This window comes from Phoca vitulina, unplaced genomic scaffold (genome assembly GCF_004348235.1).
Source record: "Phoca vitulina isolate PV1807 unplaced genomic scaffold, GSC_HSeal_1.0 scaffold16, whole genome shotgun sequence".
NCBI classification, from domain to species: Eukaryota; Metazoa; Chordata; class Mammalia; order Carnivora; family Phocidae; genus Phoca; species Phoca vitulina.
Window position 1 is genome coordinate 32764935 of NW_022589719.1, and position 17961 is coordinate 32782895.

General features: G+C 45.5%; 2 protein-coding genes across 9 annotated transcripts in view; both read left to right on the forward strand.

The window, feature by feature from the left end:
• The window catches only part of CUNH11orf80 (chromosome unknown C11orf80 homolog), a 99607-nt gene extending 84895 nt beyond the window's left edge, over positions 1–14712 (forward strand). For 4 of the 5 annotated variants that reach the window (XM_032414472.1, XM_032414475.1, XM_032414476.1 and 1 more), the window contains 3 exons: positions 9952–10027; positions 14189–14376; positions 14474–14712. In XM_032414472.1, the coding sequence (XP_032270363.1) occupies positions 9952–10027; positions 14189–14376; positions 14474–14539 (330 nt within the window). In that variant the 3' untranslated portion in view covers positions 14540–14712. The remainder of the gene's footprint in view (positions 1–9951; positions 10028–14188; positions 14377–14473) is intronic. The other variant, XM_032414474.1, reaches the window with a different exon arrangement.
• Positions 14713–14752: 40 nt separating this feature from the next.
• Positions 14753–17887, forward strand: RCE1 (Ras converting CAAX endopeptidase 1). Of its 4 annotated transcripts, none has more exons than XM_032414482.1 (8): positions 14753–14971; positions 15109–15211; positions 15311–15394; positions 15646–15724; positions 16229–16396; positions 16525–16596; positions 16813–16930; positions 17219–17887. In XM_032414482.1, exons 1-8 carry the CDS (start codon positions 14787–14789, stop codon positions 17676–17678), a joined length of 1269 nt encoding a protein of 422 aa, XP_032270373.1. In that variant the 5' UTR covers positions 14753–14786; the 3' UTR covers positions 17679–17887. The 4 variants fall into 4 exon arrangements, with proteins under 4 accessions (XP_032270373.1, XP_032270375.1, XP_032270377.1 ...); XM_032414484.1 differs by having other exon boundaries at positions 16868–16930; XM_032414486.1 differs by having other exon boundaries at positions 16824–16930; positions 17219–17570.
• Positions 17888–17961: the final 74 nt, after the last annotated feature.

Here is a 17961-nt window from a genome sequence, read left to right on the forward strand (position 1 = left end):
TGGGAGAGGCAAGGATGTGGAACAATAGGAACTCTCGTTCATTGCTGGTGGGAATGCAAGATGATACAACTACTTTGGAAGGCAGTTTGGTAGTTTCTTAAAAAACTAAACATACTCTTTACCATGTGACCCAATAATTATGCTCCTTGGTATTTATCCAAAGGAGTTAAAACTTAGATTCACATAGAAACCTGCACAGAGATGTTTATAGCAGCTTTCTTAATAATTGCTAAAACTTGGCAGCAACCAAGATGTCCTTCAGCAGGTGAATGGATAAATGAACTGTGGCACATCCAGACAATGGAATATTATCTTACACTAAGAAGAAATGAGCCATCAAGCCATGAAAACACATGGAGGAAGCTTAAAGGCATATTATTAAATAAAAGAAGTCAATATGAAAAGGTTACATACTATATGATTCCAAGCAGATGACATTCTGGAAAAGGCAAAACTATGGAGACAGTAAAAAGATCAGTGATTTCCAGGAGTTAAAGGGAAAGGAGGAATTAATATACAAAGCACAGAGGACTTTTAGGGCAGTGAAACTACTCTTTATGATTCTGTAATGCTGGGTACATGTCATTATACATTTGTCCAGAGCCATAGAATGTACAATACTAAGAGTAATCCCTAATGTAAACTATGGACTTTGAATGATAATGATATGTCAGTGTAGGTTTATCATTTGTAACAAATATACCACTCTGATGGGGGATGTTGATAATGGGAGAGGCTATACATATGTGGGGCAGAGGGCATATGAGAAATCTCTGTACCTTTTGCTCAGTTTTGCTATAAACTTAAAACTGGTCTAAAAAATAAAGTCTGTTTTTGGGGCGCCTGGGTGGCTCAGTTCGTTGGGCGGCTGCCTTCGGCTCAGGTCATGATCCTGGAGGCCCTGGATCGAGTCCCGCGTCGGGCTCCCTGCTCGGCAGGGAGTCTGCTTCTCCCTCTGACCCTAACCCCTCTCATGTGCTCTCTCTCATTCTCTCAAATAAATAAATAAAATCTTTAAAAAAAAAAAAAAAAAAAGTCTGTTTTTAAAAATAATCAAAGAGAGGGCAGAAAAAGAGGAAGAAGAAGTAAAGAGAACAAAGTACAGATGAGACAAATAGAAAGCAGTTAGCAAGATGATATATTTAAACTCAGCCATATCAATTATCGTATTAAATGTAAATGGTCTTTACAACTATTTCCATTAAAAGGCAGAGATTGTTAGATTGAATAAAGCAAGAGAACTATATGCTGCCTATAAGAATCCACTTTACAATAAAGACAGAAATAGGGGCGCCTGGGTGGCTCAGTCGTTAAGCGTCTGCCTTTGGCTCAGGTCATGATCCCAGGGTCCTGGGATCGAGTCCCATATCGGGCTCCTTGCTCAGCGGGGAGCCTGCTTCTCCCTCTGCTGCTCCCTGCCACTCTGCCTACTTGTGATTCCTCTCTCTCTCTCTCTGTGTCAAATAAATAAATAAAATATTTTAAAAAATAAAAAATAAAGACAGAAATAGACCATGTAAAAGGATAGAAAAAGATATACCATGTTTAAGATATATATTATATCACTAATAAAAAGAGCACTGAAGAGGGGCACCTGGCTGGCTCAGCTGGTAGAGCATGTAACTCTTGGTCTCAGGATTGTAAATTTGAGCCCCATGTTGGGTGTAGAGATTACTTAAAACAAAACAAAATCTAAAAAAAAACACTGATGGGCACCTGGGTGGCTCAGTCGTTAAGCGTCTACCTTCGGCTCAGGTCATGATCCCAGAGTCCTGGGATCAAGCCCCGCATCGGGCTCCCTGCTCCGCGGGAAGCCTGCTTCTCCCTCTCACACTCTCTCTGCTTGTGTTCCCTCTCTCGCTGTGTCTCTCTCTGTCAAATAAATAAAAAAAATAAAAATAAAAAATAAAAAACACTGAAGAGGCTATAAAGTAGATTTCAGAGCAAACAGTATTACTAGGGATAAAGAGGGTCATTTCATAATGATGAATTCCATACAGTGAGTACAATGTAATGAAGATAATAGCCCCAAATATTCATGAAACTTTTTTTTTTTTATAAAGTGGTTTTTTTTTTTTAAGATTTTATTTATTTGAGAGAGAGAGCATGAGTGGAGGGGAGGAGCAGAAGGAGAGGGACGAGCAGACTCCCCACTGAGCAGGGAGCCCGATGCGGGGTTTGATCCCAGGACCCTGAGATCACGACCTGAGCTGAAGGCAGACGCTTAACTGACTGAGCCACCCAGGTGCCCCCATTCATGAAACTTTTGAGAGAACTTTAAAATAAATGAAGAAAACTGATAGAATTGTAAGGAGAAATAGACGAATCCACAATTATATTTGGAAATTTCAACATACTTCTGTTAACAATTGATAGAACAATAGACAGAAAATCAGTAAGTCTATGGAAGTCTTAAGTAACACTATGAATTAACTAGACCTAACTGACATTCATAAAACACCCTGCCCAACCACAGCAGAATATTCTTCTCAAGAACAAAAGGGACATTTAACAAGAAAGACCATATTCTGAGCCATCAAATACATCTCAATAAACTTAAAAGAATTCAAGTCATATAAAGTATTTTTTTAAAAGATTTTATTTATTTATTTGACAGAGAGAGACACAGCGAGAGCGGGAACACAAGCAGGGGGAGTGGGTGAAGGAGAAGCAGGCTTCCTGCAGAGCAGGGAGCCCGATATGGGGCTCGATATGGGGCTTGATCCCAGGACCCTGGGATCATGACCTGAACCAAAGGCAGACGCTTAACGACTGAGCCACCCAAGCGCCCCATATAAAGTATGTTTTTGACCACAGTAGGATTTAAGTAAAATCAATGACAGAAAGATATTTAGAAAATTCCAAATATTTGGAAATTAAATAACACACTTATAAATAACCGATGTGTCAAACACAAAATCAAAAGAGAAATTAGAAAAATATTTTAATTTAAATAGAAATGCAAATTATCAAAATCTGTGAGCTGTCTCTAAAGCAGTACTTAGAGAGAAAAATGCCTGTGTTAGGAAAGGAAAAGGTCCCAAATCAATGATCTCAGCTTTCAACTTAAACTAGAACAAGAAGAGCAAATTAAACACAAATTAAACAGAAGAAATTAAATAATAAAGTCATGGGGTGCCTGGGTGGCTCAGTCGTTAAGCGTCTACCTTCGGCTCAGGTCATGATCCCAGGGTCCTGGGATCGAGCCCCGCATCGGGCTCCCTGCTCAGCGGGAAGCCTGCTTCTCCCTTTCACACTCCCTCTGCTTGTGTCCCCTCTCTCGCTGTCTCTCTCTCTGTCAAATAAATAAATAAAATCTTTTTTTTTTTTTTTAAAGATTTATTTATTTGACAGAGAGAGAGAGACAGCTAGAGAGGAAACACAAGCAGGGGGAGTGGAAGAGGGAGAAGCAGGCTTCCCGCGGAGCAGGGAGCCCGATGTGGGGCTCGATCCCAGGACCCCGGGATCATGACCTGAGCTGAAGGCAGACGCTTAACGACTGAGCCACCCAGGCGCCCCTAAATAAATAAAATCTTAAAAAAAGAAATAATAAAGTCAGAGTGGAAGTCAGTAAAATAGAAACCAGAAAAGCAGTAGGGAAAAATCAATGAAACTTAAAGGTGGTTTGTTGAGAGGATTAAGAAAAATTTTTTTTCAAGATTTTATTTCTTTATTTGACAGAGAAAGATAGCGAGAGAGGGAACACAAGCAGGGGGAGAGGGAGAGGGAGAAGCAGGCTTCCCGCTGAGCAGGGAGCCCGATGTGGGGCTCGATCCCAGGACCCTAGGGTCATGACCTGAGCCAAAGACAGACGCTTAACGACTGAGTCACCCAGATGCCCTGAGAGGATTAATAAAATTGATAAACATTTAGCCAGACGAATCAGGATAAAAGAGAGAAGATACAAATTTCTACTATTAGGAATTAGAGAAGTGACAATCAGATATTAAAAGGACTATCAGGGGCTATTATAAACAATGTTAAGTGTTACCATATGTTAAATGTTAAATATCATATCAGGAAATTTGACAACTTAGATTAAATGGACAAATTCCTTGAAGGACAGAAATTACTAAAGTTCACTCAAGAAGAAATAGCTCTTGGGGCACCTGGGTGGCTCAGTCGGTTAGGCATCTGCCTTCAGCTCAGGTCATGATCCCAGAGCCTTCATCAGGCTCCCTGCTCAGTGGGGAGTCTGCTTCTCCCTCTTCCTCTGCCCCTTCCCGCTCCTTCTCCCTGCTCATGTGCATGCGTGCTCTCTCTCTCTCAAACAAATAAATAAAATCTTAAAAAAAAAGAAGAAGAAATAGCTCTATATACCTGGTCTATTATACCTGTGTCTATTAAAGAGATTGAATTTATAGTTAAAAACCTTACCTTAATATTGAGACTATTTTAAAACTCAAAACTTAAGCATAGGAAAACCCACTTTTTAAAATGGGCACAAGATTTGAACACACATTTCACAAAAGAAGATACACAAACAGCAAATAAACGTACGAGAAAGATGCTTAACATTAGTCATTAGGGAAAATGCAAGTCAGAAGCAGTTTCACACCTATTTGGAATGAAAAGACTGACCGTACCAGGTATTGCCCAGGATGTGGAAGAACTGGAACTCTTATACCCTGTTTGTAGGAATAAAAAGTGGTACAATCACTCTGGAGAACATTTTGGCAGTTTCTTAAAAAGTTAAACATATACATCATATCCAGCCATTCTGCTCCTCTAAGTATTAATCCAAGAGAAATGAAAACATATGTCCACACAAAAATTTATATACTAATGTTCATGGCACCTCTGTCATGTAACCCCAAACTGGAAACAACCCAGTGTCAACAGGTAAATGGATAAATAAATGGTTCATTCAATGGAATACTACTTAGCAATAAAAGGAATGAACTATTGATATATGCAGTAGCATGAGTGAATCTCTAAATAGCCATGCTGAATGAAAAACCTTGAAATATTGGATCAGGTGTGATAGCATCCAGGAAAAAGAAAACCCTTAAATACAAAAGGACATACTGTTTGATTGCATTTATATAAAAATTTTCAAAATGCCAACTAATCTTTACTTACAGATTAGTGGTTGCTTAAAGCTGGGAGGTATAAGAGTTGGAGGGAATGATTATGAAGGTCAGAGGATACTTTTGAAGGTGATGGATGTGTTCATTATCTTGATTGGGTGATGGTTTCACAAATACGTATATATGCCCAAACTTACCTAATTGTACATTTTATATAAATACAGTTTATGTAAGTTATATTCCAATAAAGTTGCTTTTAAAAAATTACAGATACTGTTTCTGACAAAATAATAGGCCCTTTTGCACTTCTGCTACTTCTTTGCCTGATTAGATGGGGAAGTTCAGGTGCCTAGACACCCAAGGATCACAGCATCTTATCAATTTGCTTATCCTCCTCTGCTTTATAGTTAGAAAGGCTAGAAGATGGGAGTGAAATCCCTATAAATGCTCCCTTCACCACACCTTTTATGTACCTTCTAGGAAGCACATTCCTTGGAATGCATCTGCCATTCCCTTCAACTAGTTCACTGCAAATACTCTTGCTGGTTTCCCTCCAACTTGGAAATCTGTTGCCCACAACTTGAACAAACTAATTTCCACAAAATTCATGGTTTAAAAACCAAAAGTTTATTATCTCATGGTTCTGGAGTCCGGAAGTCTAAAATCAGGGGCACGTGGGTGGCTAAGTTGGTTAGGCTTTGGAGTCTGATCGCACTTCAGGTCTTGATCTCAAGCCCAGCATGAAGCCTATTTAAAAAAATAATAAAAAAGAAGTCTGAAATCAAGGTTTTAGGAGAACTATGCTCCCTCTAAAGGCTCTAAGAATCTTTCCATTCCCCTACCAGCTTCTGGTGGCTCCAGATGTTCCTTGGCACAACACTCCAGTCTCTGCCTCCATCTTCAACACATGGCCTTTCTCCTGTGTCTCTCAAATTTCCCTCTGCCTCTTTTATAAGGACACCTGTCATTGGATTTATGGCCTACTCTAAATCCGTGATGATCTTATCTTGAGATCCTTAATTACTTTTGAAAAGAATTTTTTTTCCAAATAAGGTCACATTTACAGGTTCTGGGGGTAAAGACTCGGACATACCTTTTTGGGAGCCACTGTTCCATTCACTATAGCCATCCACACCTTCAGATTTCTAGGGATGGGTTCAGAGTAAGGCATGTACCATTATCATAGGACCTAGGATATATGGATAGGATCTAGAAATGTTTCATCCTGTGAAGACCTTTTGCTTGGGCCTCTCTGATATTCTAGTGAGATTGCAAAAGGAAATGATCTGACTTCTTTTGCCCCATTCTGTTGCCATAGTGATAGCTCATAGCCTCAGGGCCATTCATAGCCCAATTAATTTAGCACATGGGTAGTGAACTCAAGGTCTTACCCAGTAGTCGTAGGTCTTGGAAGGAAGGAACATTCATTGAATCCTTAATCTGTGCCAAGATTTCCACTTTAATATCAAAAAGATCCTACAAATAGGTTGTAGTTTTCCCATTTTATAGATGGAGAGACTGGTTAGAGAACTTTCCTAATTTGCTCAGGATCCCATAGTCAGCAAATGTCAAGGCTAGGCTTTGCACTGAGGTCTCCTTGTTCCAAAGCCTAGTAACATTGTTACCATATAGGACTGGTATAGGAATGTTCCACACCATATAGCCCAGGGAAGATGAGTGATCAGAGGCACTCATGAGCAGAACCTCTGCTTCTGCACTCAAGATCATTATTGTTTCCCTCTGGTGATGTCCTTTTAGTGATAAATAACTTGTTAGTGGCACAAGAGTGGCACCCAATGGCTTCAGCTAAAAACTACAAGATCAATGATGATAGGTCAAATTCTTTTACCTCTGGACCAGTCCCTCAGTTTCCACTTTTATTTTATTTTATTTTTTTAAAGATTTTATTTATTTTTGACAGGGTGAACAAGCAGGGAAAGCGGCAGGCAGAGGGAGAGGGAGAAGCAGGCTCCCCACTCAGCAGGGAGCCCGATGTGGGGCTTGATCCCAGGACCCTGGGACCATGACCCGAACCAAAGGCAGACGCTTAACTGTCTGAACCACCCAGGCGCCCCAGTTTCCACTTTTAAACAGATAAAGTAGAATGGCTGAACTCTTGAATAATATAGAGTAAAACAATCTGTGGCTATTATATATATAGTTTATGGAGAAGTAGAAGAAATGAGAGAATATGTATTTAGAGTTTTATAGAATAGGAAAAGGCCATGCCTGGAGTGAATATTTAGGGGTGTTGGCACATAGGACGTGGGCCATGAAGGAATAGACAAAGTAGTTCTCCAGGGCTAGTGTCACAGATGTGTGTAGCAGCTGAGAACATAAACCCATAATAAATAAGAGCAGTAACAGGGAAGTAGTTTTGTTAGGAAAGGTATTGTTTTCTGGGGGTGGGGGGTAGACCACAATCAAATGTCTCACAGTGTTAAATCCAAGGAGGTGTATCCCAGAGATTGGGCTGTCTCATCTGGGGGGATTGATGATGAATGAAGGGTATGCAAGATTCATCTAAGGCTGAGAGCTTTAAATCTGAGTGTGGGTATTTCCTTGGTGATACCAGTTTCAGGATAGGAGAAAGGTTTGTCTATTACATGAGATTTTCTAGGCAAGAATGAAGTAAAAGAATAAGCTTTTTCTCAAAGAAGGAAAAAAAGTGCCTGGAAATTTTTTCTTTTTTTCACACCATCAGGGCCATCTTTACCTTTCTGTGTTCCTTGGAATGTACTTAGATGTTGAAACTTTAAATAATACATGATAAGAGTATTTTTTGAGTTACAATTCACATACCATTAAATCTACCATTTTAAATTGTAGGATTCAGTGGCTTTAAATATATTCACTGTGTTGTGCAACAGTCACCACTAAATTCCACAATATCTCCATCAGGCCAAAAAGAAACCCTGTACCTATTTGTACTCAGTCCCAATTCCCCTCCTCCCATCTTCTGGCAACCACCAGTCTACTTTCTGTCTCCATGGATTTGCCTATACTGGGTATTTCATGTAAATGGAATCACATAATAGGTAGCCTTTGGCTTCTTTCACTAAGCATAATGTTTTTAAGATTCATCCATGTTGTAACATGTGACAGTGTTTCCATTTTATGGTTGAATAATACCCTTTTGTATGGATATACCACATTTTTTCTGTACATCAGTTGATGGACATTTGTGTTACTTGCACTTTTGGTGATTATGAATAATACTGTGAACATTTATGGGTGGACATATGTTTGTAATTCTCTTGGTTATATATCTCGTAGTAGAATTGCTGGGTTATATGGTAACTCTGTGTTTAACTTTTTTTTTCTTTTTTAAAGATTTTACCTTTAAGTAATCTCTATACCCAACATGGGGCTCGAACTCACAACCCTGAGATCAAGAGTCACACGCTTTACTGACTGAGCCAGCCAGGTGCCCCACTATGTTTAATTTTTTGAGGAACTTTCAAATTATTTTCCAAACTGGCCATTTTACTTTCCCACCAGCAATGTATAATGGTTCCAGTTTTTCCACATCCTCCGAGTATTGTCTATTATTACTGTTGTTGTTACTACCACCACCATCCTACTGGGTGTAAAGTGTCTCATAGTGGTTTTGATTTGCATTTCCCTAATGAATAATGATGTTGAGCATCTTTTCATGGGTTTGTTGGCCATTTGTATCTCTTCTTTGGAGAAAGGTCTCCAAATGTATCAAACCCATTTTTAAAAAAAAGATTTTATTTACTTATTTGACACAGAGAGAGAGAGCACAAGTAGGCAGAGTGGCAGGCAGAGGGAGAGGGAGAAGCAGGCCCTCTGCTGAGCAGAGAGCCTGATGCAATGTGGGGCTTGATGCCAAAACCCTGGGATCATGACCTGAGCTGAAGGCAGACGCTTAACCGACTGAGCCACCCAAGTGCCCCAAACCCATTTTTAATTAGGCTGTTATTTTACTGTTGAATTATAAGAGTTCTTTATTTTAAATACAACACCCTTATCGGATATGATTTGTAAATATTTTCTCCCATTCTTGTGGGTTGAGTTTTCGCATTATAGCCCCCTTTGAAGCACAAAAGTTTTTAATTTTCATGAAGAGGATGTCTATTTTTATGTACTTGTATTCTTGAAAAACAAGAAGCTAGGAGGATTGGGTTCTTACCTTAGTAAGAACTTTCGTTTCTCTGTCCAAATCAAACCAAGTGTGGCAGGCTTTGAAAGGCTACAGAGAACCACAGAATGTGCCCTGTGGCCTCCCAGGTTTGACCTCAGGCAGTTATATGTTGAGCACTTACCTGTGCAAGGTACACTATGCTAGCTGTAAAGGGATGCAGGCACAATGAACCTTACCTTTCAAGGAATTTAAAGTGTGGAAAATGGGGCGCCTGGGTGGCTCAATCATTTGACTCTTGATTTAAGCGTTTGACTCTTGATTTCGGCTCAGGTCTTGATCTCAGGGTCGTGAGATTGAACCCTGCGTCAGGCTCCGCGCTGGGCATGGAGCCTGCTTAAGATTCTCTCTCTCCCTCTACCCTTCCACCCTCTTGTGTGTACTCTCTACATACCTAAATAAATAAATAAAATCTTTTTAAAAAATAATGTGTAAAACACACAAACAAAAATGATAAACAAGGGCAGGCAGTGCATCTTCAGAGCCCAAGGAGAGAGGCAGATGGTAAGCAGGTGACCAGAATTCGGAGGAGGAAGGAAATGCCTGGAGTGCCTGGAATGGGTTGCAAAGGCTCTGACAGAAGGAAGCTTTGATTGGAGCTGGGTAGGGGACTCACATGAGCCAGGAACAAGTACGAGGGAGTTCTAGGTGAGGGAAGACAGCCCTGTGAGGTCAACAAAGCCACCAGGCACACTTGTCTCATTGGGGCTTTTTCATGTTCCTGCAAAACTCACTTACTACTTCTGATTTTTAAAGCAGCTGCTCCCAGAGAAAAATGCAGAGCAGAGCACAGAGGATGCACATGAGAACAGCAGCCTGGAACTCCTTGCAGGTAAGGTTTCAGCTTTTCAGGTGAGCCCAGGACCAAAGCTGAGAAGTAAAAAATGTTGACTTCAAGCTTTCAAACTGCATCTTCCACCACAGCAAAATCCTGGGATTTGGTTGGCTCCCACTGCCACTAGGGGTGTTCTGGGGCAGCAGGGGGCATTCTCTCCCTAAAGCTGGTATGATAGAACTAGAAATTCCTCATAAAATTTGTGCAGTTAAAGATAGTTGTACATGGAGGGGCAGGGCCCTGAATCCAGTTCATCCCTTTGTGTCTTTTCTCGATCATTAGTGCTGATAATGCAGCTCTCCTGGTTTTGGTTACTGCTCTGTTTGGGGCTCTAGAGATTACTCCTGGGTGCAGAACACCTCAACCTCGATGTATGTTTTGGGGAGTTGTTGTGTGTGATATGATTATACTGGTTGTTCCCCCCCCTTCCCTCCAACACTTACACAGCCTTCAGATCCAGCAGTGGCAGAGGATGTGTGTATGGCTGGAAATCACCGTAGCCACTGGTGCCTGAGCCTGATAGTGCAGGTGCCAGGCACTATTCTGAAGTTTTAATGATTTTTTTAAAGATTTATTTATTTATTTATTTATTTATTTATTTATTTATTTAGGGGAAGGGGTAGCAGGCACGGGGGGAGGGGCAGAGGAAGAGAGAGAAACTTAAGCAGACTCCCCACTGAGCGCAGAGCCCAATGCGGGCTCCATCTCACAACACTTGAGATCATGACCTGAGCCGAAATCAAGAGTCAGATGCTTAACTGACTGAGCCACCCAGGCACCCCGATTCTGAGCTTTAAAATGCGTTAATGCTCTTAATTCTCAAAACAATCCTCTGAGGTAGTGTTACTATTCCCATTTTACAGATATGTCAGTAAAATTACTGAAGGTCACACAGGTAGTAAATGGGAGAGCCAGAATTCAAAGCTAGATAGCCTGGCTCCAGTCTGTCTCCAAGAGCCAAGACTAGTAGGAATGCACCGTCAAAACAGTACCTGGGCTTGAGGGAATTTGGGGACTGACTTAAGCACCTATACTTTGTTGGTAAAATTCCTCTTTCCAAGGTCACAACTACAACATGCTGCATGTTGTCCAGACTTAGGCCTAAGAGGTGTTCCTGAATCATTCTATCAGTTGAGCCTTGTTTGAAATGTTGTGGGGGCTGTTGCTACTGAAAACCCTGCAGTGAAGGCTTGTATAAAGCAAAGAATCTATTTATATAAATATAGATTTGGAGATTTAAAAGAATGGATACAATTCAGTATTTATACAGTGAAGAGTAAAAAAGGAATTTCTTCCTTTCTTTAGAAGGGAGAAATTAACATTTTATCCAGCACCTTCTGTGGATGCAGGATGCTAGACTTTCCCACAGTGACCACTCTGACAGTGGTCCCCTTTGGCATGGGCAGCATTGGTCCCATTTCACAAGAGACAAGCCAGGCTCAGAGGTTGCTTTGCAGGCAGATAATCTGAATTTCAGTCTATGCTTTTTCCACTGTGCAATATAAGCCTTAAAATCTAGGTATATGTAATCCGGTGCAACCCTCTGGAAGGCTGGGTGAGCTTCTCTGCTTGATAAAGCTGCAGCTCTAGTCACCATCAATCCTATGTCCCACGTGGGCAGTTCTGCTAAAGAAAATCACTGAAAGTTGGATGATGCCACCATGTATCCACGGTCTATTCACTGGGTAGCCCTTAGCTGTCAGTCCTTTATGTCATCTTCCTGGCCTTCTTGTCAGTTGCTACTCCATTCTTTAAAATGTCTACCCAGCTTCTGCCTACTGACTTAGCATCCTACTTCACACTTAGTGCCCAAACTATCAGCATGGGGCCCCATCCCTGCTAGGCTCAGGGGTGGCATTAGCCCTACTGCTTTCTCAGAACCTACTTGCATCAGCTACCACTTCTGCACCTTTAGTTTCTCTTCTGAGTTCTCTCCCCTCAGCAGGGCAATCTCTCAGTACTTAAAAAAATCTCCCATGATCTTGAACAACTTCTCTTTCTCTCCATCACATCTCAGCCAGGGTTCTCAAAAAAGCAAGCTGTACCCTCTCCCTTCCTTCCTCCCATTCTCTAATTCTAACCCAGGGCACTTGCTTTCTTTGTGGCGTCTGCGCTGCAAGGTCTCTTGTTTGGGAAGACTTCCTAAGTACCAAATTGTACATTTATCTTTACTGTGCCTGAACTATTTACAGAATTCAGCACTATAAGACTGTGACTCACCTCATTCTCCCCTCTGATCTTTCTCTTCAGCCAGCTTCCTTTGGCCACCCCCTAAACAGTGCTTGTATAGCACTCCTTCCCTAGCTGCTCTCTTCCATCCCAGGCATTGAACCTTGCCTCTGGAGCTCAAGACTTTCCAGTTGGTGTGAATAGCCCAGGCCTCTCTTGAGTGCCAGATGGGAGATTTATCTGCTCACTAAGCAGCTCCATGTGGAGGTCGCATGGTCCTACCTCTGTCAGGATTTTTTTTTTTAAGATTTTATTTATGAGAGAGAGAGGGTGAGAGAGCACAAGCAGGGGGGAGGGGCAGAGGGAGAAGCAGACTCCCCGTCAAAACAGGGAGCCCAGGGACCCCTGGGTGGCTCAGTCGTTAAGGGTCTGCTTTTGGCTCAGGTCATGATGCCAGGGTCCTGGGATCGAGCCCCATATCGGGCTCCCTGCTCAGCGGGAAGCCTGCTTCTCCCTCTCCCACTCCCCCTGCTTGTGTTCCCTCTCTCGCTGTGTCTCTCTCTGTCAAATAAATAAATAAAAATCTTTAAAAAACAAAAAACAAAAAACAGGGAGCCCAATGCGGGACTCAATGCGGGACTCGATCCCAAGGACCTGAGCCAAAGGCAGACACTCAAATGACTGAGCCTCCAGGCGCCTCCCCTCTGTCAGGATTAATAGCACCACTACCCATCCAGTTTTTCACATCTGAAATGAGATTCATTCAAGATGCCACTCATTCTCCTGTATCACACCTAATCTCTCACCAAGGCCTGTTGGTTTGGCCTCATGGATATACTTCTTAACCTGGTGGTGCCTCCATCCATTCCTGCTGCCTTCACTCTCTGGGGCTCTTGAGGTCTTCATGTTCCTTTTTTTTTTTTTTTTTTTTTTTAAAGATTTACTTATTTAAGAAAGCGAGAGAGCGCGTCGCGTGCCTGCATGCACAGGGGGTAGGGGGAGAGGGAGAGAGTCTTAAGCAGACTCCATGCTGAGCACAGAACCCCATGTGGGGCTCCATCTCATGACCCTGAGATCACGACCTGAGCCTAAACCAAGAGTCAGATGCTTAACCAATTGCACCACCCAGACACCCCAAGGTCTTCCTGTTTCTAGTTTGACTCTAAGCCACACCTGACAGAATAATCTAAAATACAAAATTAACAATACATCTCCAGTGCTTACTAAAATTCTTCACTGCCTATTTTCTACAGATAAAAATGCATTTCTTAGTCTTCTCTGATTCCTACTAACCCTTTCAGATTAATCTCCTAGACGCCCCCCACCATTTTGCATTTTATGTGGGATACTAATTAATGCCTTTGGGTATTTGCATCTTTCCACCTGGAATTCCTTTCCTCTCCCTTGTTGGTCTGGCATATTTCTCTTCATCCTTTAAAAACCCAGCTCAGACATCTCAGGGAAACTTTCTTCACCTCTAGGGATGATTAGCAGCTTCTTTTCTGTGTTCTATCGCTGGGCTTTGTACACACTTCTGCATTCTTCCTAGCATTTGTGAGCCTCACCCAGAAACAGCTCACTGAGCTACATTCTCAGGACCTGCTCAGAAGGAATCTGTGGGTACAAACTCACTTTAAATTTGCACAAGTCCATCAGTTAATGGGCACTGCTCAATGTACTGTGAGCTACGAAGGGAGAGGTGAGGCTGGCTTTCGGGCAGGGGGAATCACAGCTTGTCAGGGAGGGAGGAGCTGGACTCCATGAGAAATCTGTGTGCAGTGAATGAGTGGGCGTGAGCCCCAAGTGAGGACTGAAACCATTCTGCTGCCTCAGCCTTAAGGCCCGGAGCTGCGTTTTGATCTGGACCTGATTGAAAGGAATTTGAGGTGGGAGGGCAAGAAGAGCCGGGACCAGTTCCTCCCTTTCTTCTGCCCCAAGGGTCTTTCTAGCACGGGCCGTAGGCGCAAAAGTGGGCTTGTTTTCGCCTAGGGACCAGCGGGCAAGTGGAAAACAAGAGGCTCAAGAGGGGCTGCCTCCGGCAGGGCATGGACGAGACGCGGGCCTTCCACTCTGCCAGTACCCGGGGCCCGTCAGAGGCTGCCGCGTGCCGCACGAAGCCCACAGGGCCCTCCCTGACGCCTAGCGGGAGCAGGGGGAGCCCCGGGGGCGGCCTGGAGGTAACCGGGCGAGGGCCGCGCAGGGGAGGGCGCAGCGGGAAGGCGAAGACGGCCGCTGTCGAAGGGTCCTCACTCCGGGCTCCCTTTCCTCCCGCAGGACTCGCTCTGGCAGCAGGAGGTCTCCAATCTATCCGAGTGGCTGAGTCCCGGCCCTGAGTCCTAAGCTGGGGAGTCCCACCCCCCCAAAACCCCAAGCCCCGTGCTTCCACGCCTCCCCGGCAGCTGTTGGCGCCGCGTGCTGTCTGTTGTTCAATAAACTTGCTCGGCGCGCGCCGCCTCTGCTTCAGTGTTGGGGGCGGGGTCAGGGCGGGGCACCCGCGCTCCCGGATGACGTCGTCCGCGTTTCCGGCACGCGCGGGTCGAGCGCCGGCGGGATCGCGTCACTGGTGCGCGCCGCGGGTCCGGGCGCGATGGCGGCGCTGGGCGGGGATGGGCTGCGCCTGCTGTCGGTATCGCGGCCGGAGCGGCAGCCCGAGTCGGCGGCTCTGGGCGGTCCAGGCCCTGGGCTGTGCTGCTGGGTGTCAGTGTTCTCCTGTCTTAGCCTTGCCTGCTCCTACGTGGGCAGCCTCTACGTCTGGAAGAGTGAGCTGCCCAGGTGCGGGGGCTGCGCGCGCGGCCGGAACCCGCGCCTCCGCGAGGCGGGGCTGTGGGCGGAGCTTGGGCGAACCGGGGGCGGGGCCGCGCTATCCGGAGGCGGCTGTGGGCCCCCAGAACTTACTGCTCCCTCCATAGGGACCATCCTGCCGTCATCAAGCGGCGTTTCACTAGCGTCTTGGTGGTGTCCAGTCTCTCGCCCCTCTGCGTGCTACTCTGGAGAGAACTCACAGGCATCCAGGTGCGGAGGAGGCGGCGGGGCAGAGGGCAAGAGGGGGAGGATCTCTGGGGTCTCTAGCGGGGAGAGAGCAAGACTGATGCCTCCTTTCCTGTGGCTCAGCCAGGCACATCCCTGCTCACCCTGATGGGCTTCAGGCTGGAGGGCATTTTCCCAGCAGCACTGCTACCCCTGCTGCTGACCATGGTGAGTGCTCGTTTTATTTTTCTCTTGTTTTTAGCATGATGTTCCTTTCCATGGTCTTTTTTTCTTTATTGTGTCCGTATTTTGACTGATGGGCCGCAGAAGTTGTGAGATGGTCCTTGGCCCTCGGGTATGCATGGGTGGGAAATCCTGGCTGAGAACAGGAGGCTTGAAGTCTCATGAAGTTTTTTCTGAGCAAGGGTGTGGATTATGGTTTAAGCCTTTCCTTTGATCGCTCGTTTTTCTGTCCCCAGATCCTTTTCCTGGGCCCACTGATGCAGCTCTCTATGGATTGCCCATGTGATCTGGCAGATGGGTTGAAGGTTGTCTTAGGTAAGTCCTTAGGGCTGAGGGAAAAAGTAGGCACAGGCAGCCCAGCTCAGTGAGAAAGGGCGTAGGTGGGCTCATGGCGGGACGTGGACACGAGATGTAGGAGATACCTGTTTCCTTATCAGTAAAATGGGAACATGTAGCAGATGGCCTTAAGAGTTGGTTTCTGACATCCAGGGAGTCCCCTAGGAAGCCCCAACAGTACTTTGTGTGGACTGAAGAACATTTGGCTGCTTCAAATCAGAGCTGGTTTTGAGTTCTGATTTTGATGTTTCCAGAATTTACGACCATGCCTCAGCTACTAATACTTTTCCTTGCAGTCCTCTTGAAACATTGTTTTGTCCTGGGTGTGATGATAAAGCTTGACTCTTATCTGTTGTCAGGAGTATTGATGCCTAATCTGAGTTTGGCCAGGGAGAGGTTGTGGGAGGGGGGGCCTTTGGGGCCTCTAGGATCTCTTTGTTCAATAGCTAGTCACTAATTCTTGGTCCTGAATCCCCTCCCTAGCCCCTCGCTCCTGGGCCCGCTGCCTCACAGACATGCGTTGGCTGCGGAACCAAGTGATTGCACCCCTGACAGAAGAACTGGTATTCCGGGCCTGCATGCTGCCCATGTTAGCACCATGCACAGGCCTGGGCCCTGCCGTGTTCACCTGCCCACTCTTCTTTGGAGTTGGTGAGTTTGTCTAACCTGGTCCTGTTGAGATGTTCCCAGCATGAGAGCCAAAAATGGGGTTTGGAGCAAGGGCGCGGCCTATAAGGCAGTTGTAGAGGAATGTGACCTAGTTCTTGCCTTCCTCCCAGCCCATTTTCACCACATTTTTGAGCAGCTTCGTTTCCGTCAGAGCAGCGTGGGGAGCATCTTCTTGTCTGCAGGTGAGTCCTAGAAAGCTTGCCTGGGGCAATCCTGGGTTGGGGTGTGTAAGGGTGTCCCTGATAGCCGTTCTGGAGGAAGACTTGGGAACAGGGGGCTGTAGTACTGGAAGGGCTCCTTGCCATGGGAGTTGGGGTGTAGAAGACAGCCATAGGTCCTGGGGCAGGCAGCCACTGCCCTCAGGGGGAAGGGGATGTCTCTGGCTGATGGTTGTGCAGTGCTGGGGCAGGAAGAGCATGCAGGTGTGGTCACTCGAGGCCTCCCCGTCTCCAGCGTTCCAGTTCTCCTACACAGCTGTCTTCGGTGCCTACACTGCTTTCCTCTTCATCCGAACAGGTTGGTCCTCAGTCTCTCATGGGTCCCCCCCACCCCGGGGCTCAGGGGCCCACAGGAGTGGGTGGGAGAATGGGAATGCTGTTTGTTGTGGGAGTGGCAAGTTTCTTCCACTGTGGTCTGAGACTGGCAGAGCCAGGGCTTTTAGTCTGGTGAGGTCTGAGAGGTGGAAGAGAGCAGCGGCTGTGTGGTGTGTGTGGGCGGTCACTGATGTCCTATTTCAGGGATGTGGGTGATTAGCCCTGGAAGGGGTGGGGATGCTCCAAAAGCTGCTCTGTCTCCCCTCCCTAGGACACCTGATTGGGCCGGTTCTTTGCCACTCCTTTTGCAATTACATGGGCTTTCCTGCCGTGTGTGCAGCCCTGGAGCATCCGCAGAGGCGGCCCCTGCTGGCAGGCTATGCTCTGGGTGTGGGACTCTTCCTGCTTCTGCTCCAGCCCCTCACGGACCCCAAGCTCTACGGCAGCCTTCCCCTTTGTGTGCTTTTGGAGCGGGCAGGGGACTCAGAGGCTCCCCTGTGCTCCTGACCCATGCTCCTGACCCATGCTCCGATGAACTCTCACGGGCTCCCCAGCCCCTCCCCACCAAGGGGTACTGCAGGGGAGGAGCTGGCTGGGGTCCCCGAGATCTCAGGAATTTTTGTAGGGGATTGAAGCCAGAGCTAGTTGAATCCCAGGGACCAAGAGAAAGGAGCAGATATCCAAAGGGTGCAGCTCCTCTCCAAAGGAGGTTGAGGAACAGCTGGGAGTGAGGGGACAAGGGGCAGGTCCCAGGAACCGTGCACTCCCTTCCTCACTTTGGACTGCTGCTTTTCTGAGCTCCTCTGCCCCCATCTGCCTCTGAAAAGCTGCTCGGGGGTGGAATTTACAAAATCCCTCCCCCCAACTTCCCAGGGTTTTCTCATTGTCTTTTTGCATCAGGACTTTGTATTGAGATATTAAAGAGATTTAACTTGGGTAACATGGCCTTGGACCTTTGGAAATCAATCTATTTGGGGTCTTTTGAGTGTGCCCACCACCTTTCTTGGCTACTTT

Bases quoted from the DNA above. Each gene is read 5' to 3' on its own strand.
- RCE1 (XM_032414482.1), top strand. From the start codon at position 14,787: ATGGCGGCGCTGGGCGGGGATGGGCTGCGCCTGCTGTCGGTATCGCGG. The intron at 16,597-16,812 runs GTGAGTCCTAGA...ATGGTTGTGCAG, and splicing joins GAGCATCTTCTTGTCTGCAG to TGCTGGGGCAGGAAGAGCAT. The intron at 16,931-17,218 runs GTTGGTCCTCAG...TCCCCTCCCTAG, and splicing joins TTTCCTCTTCATCCGAACAG to GACACCTGATTGGGCCGGTT.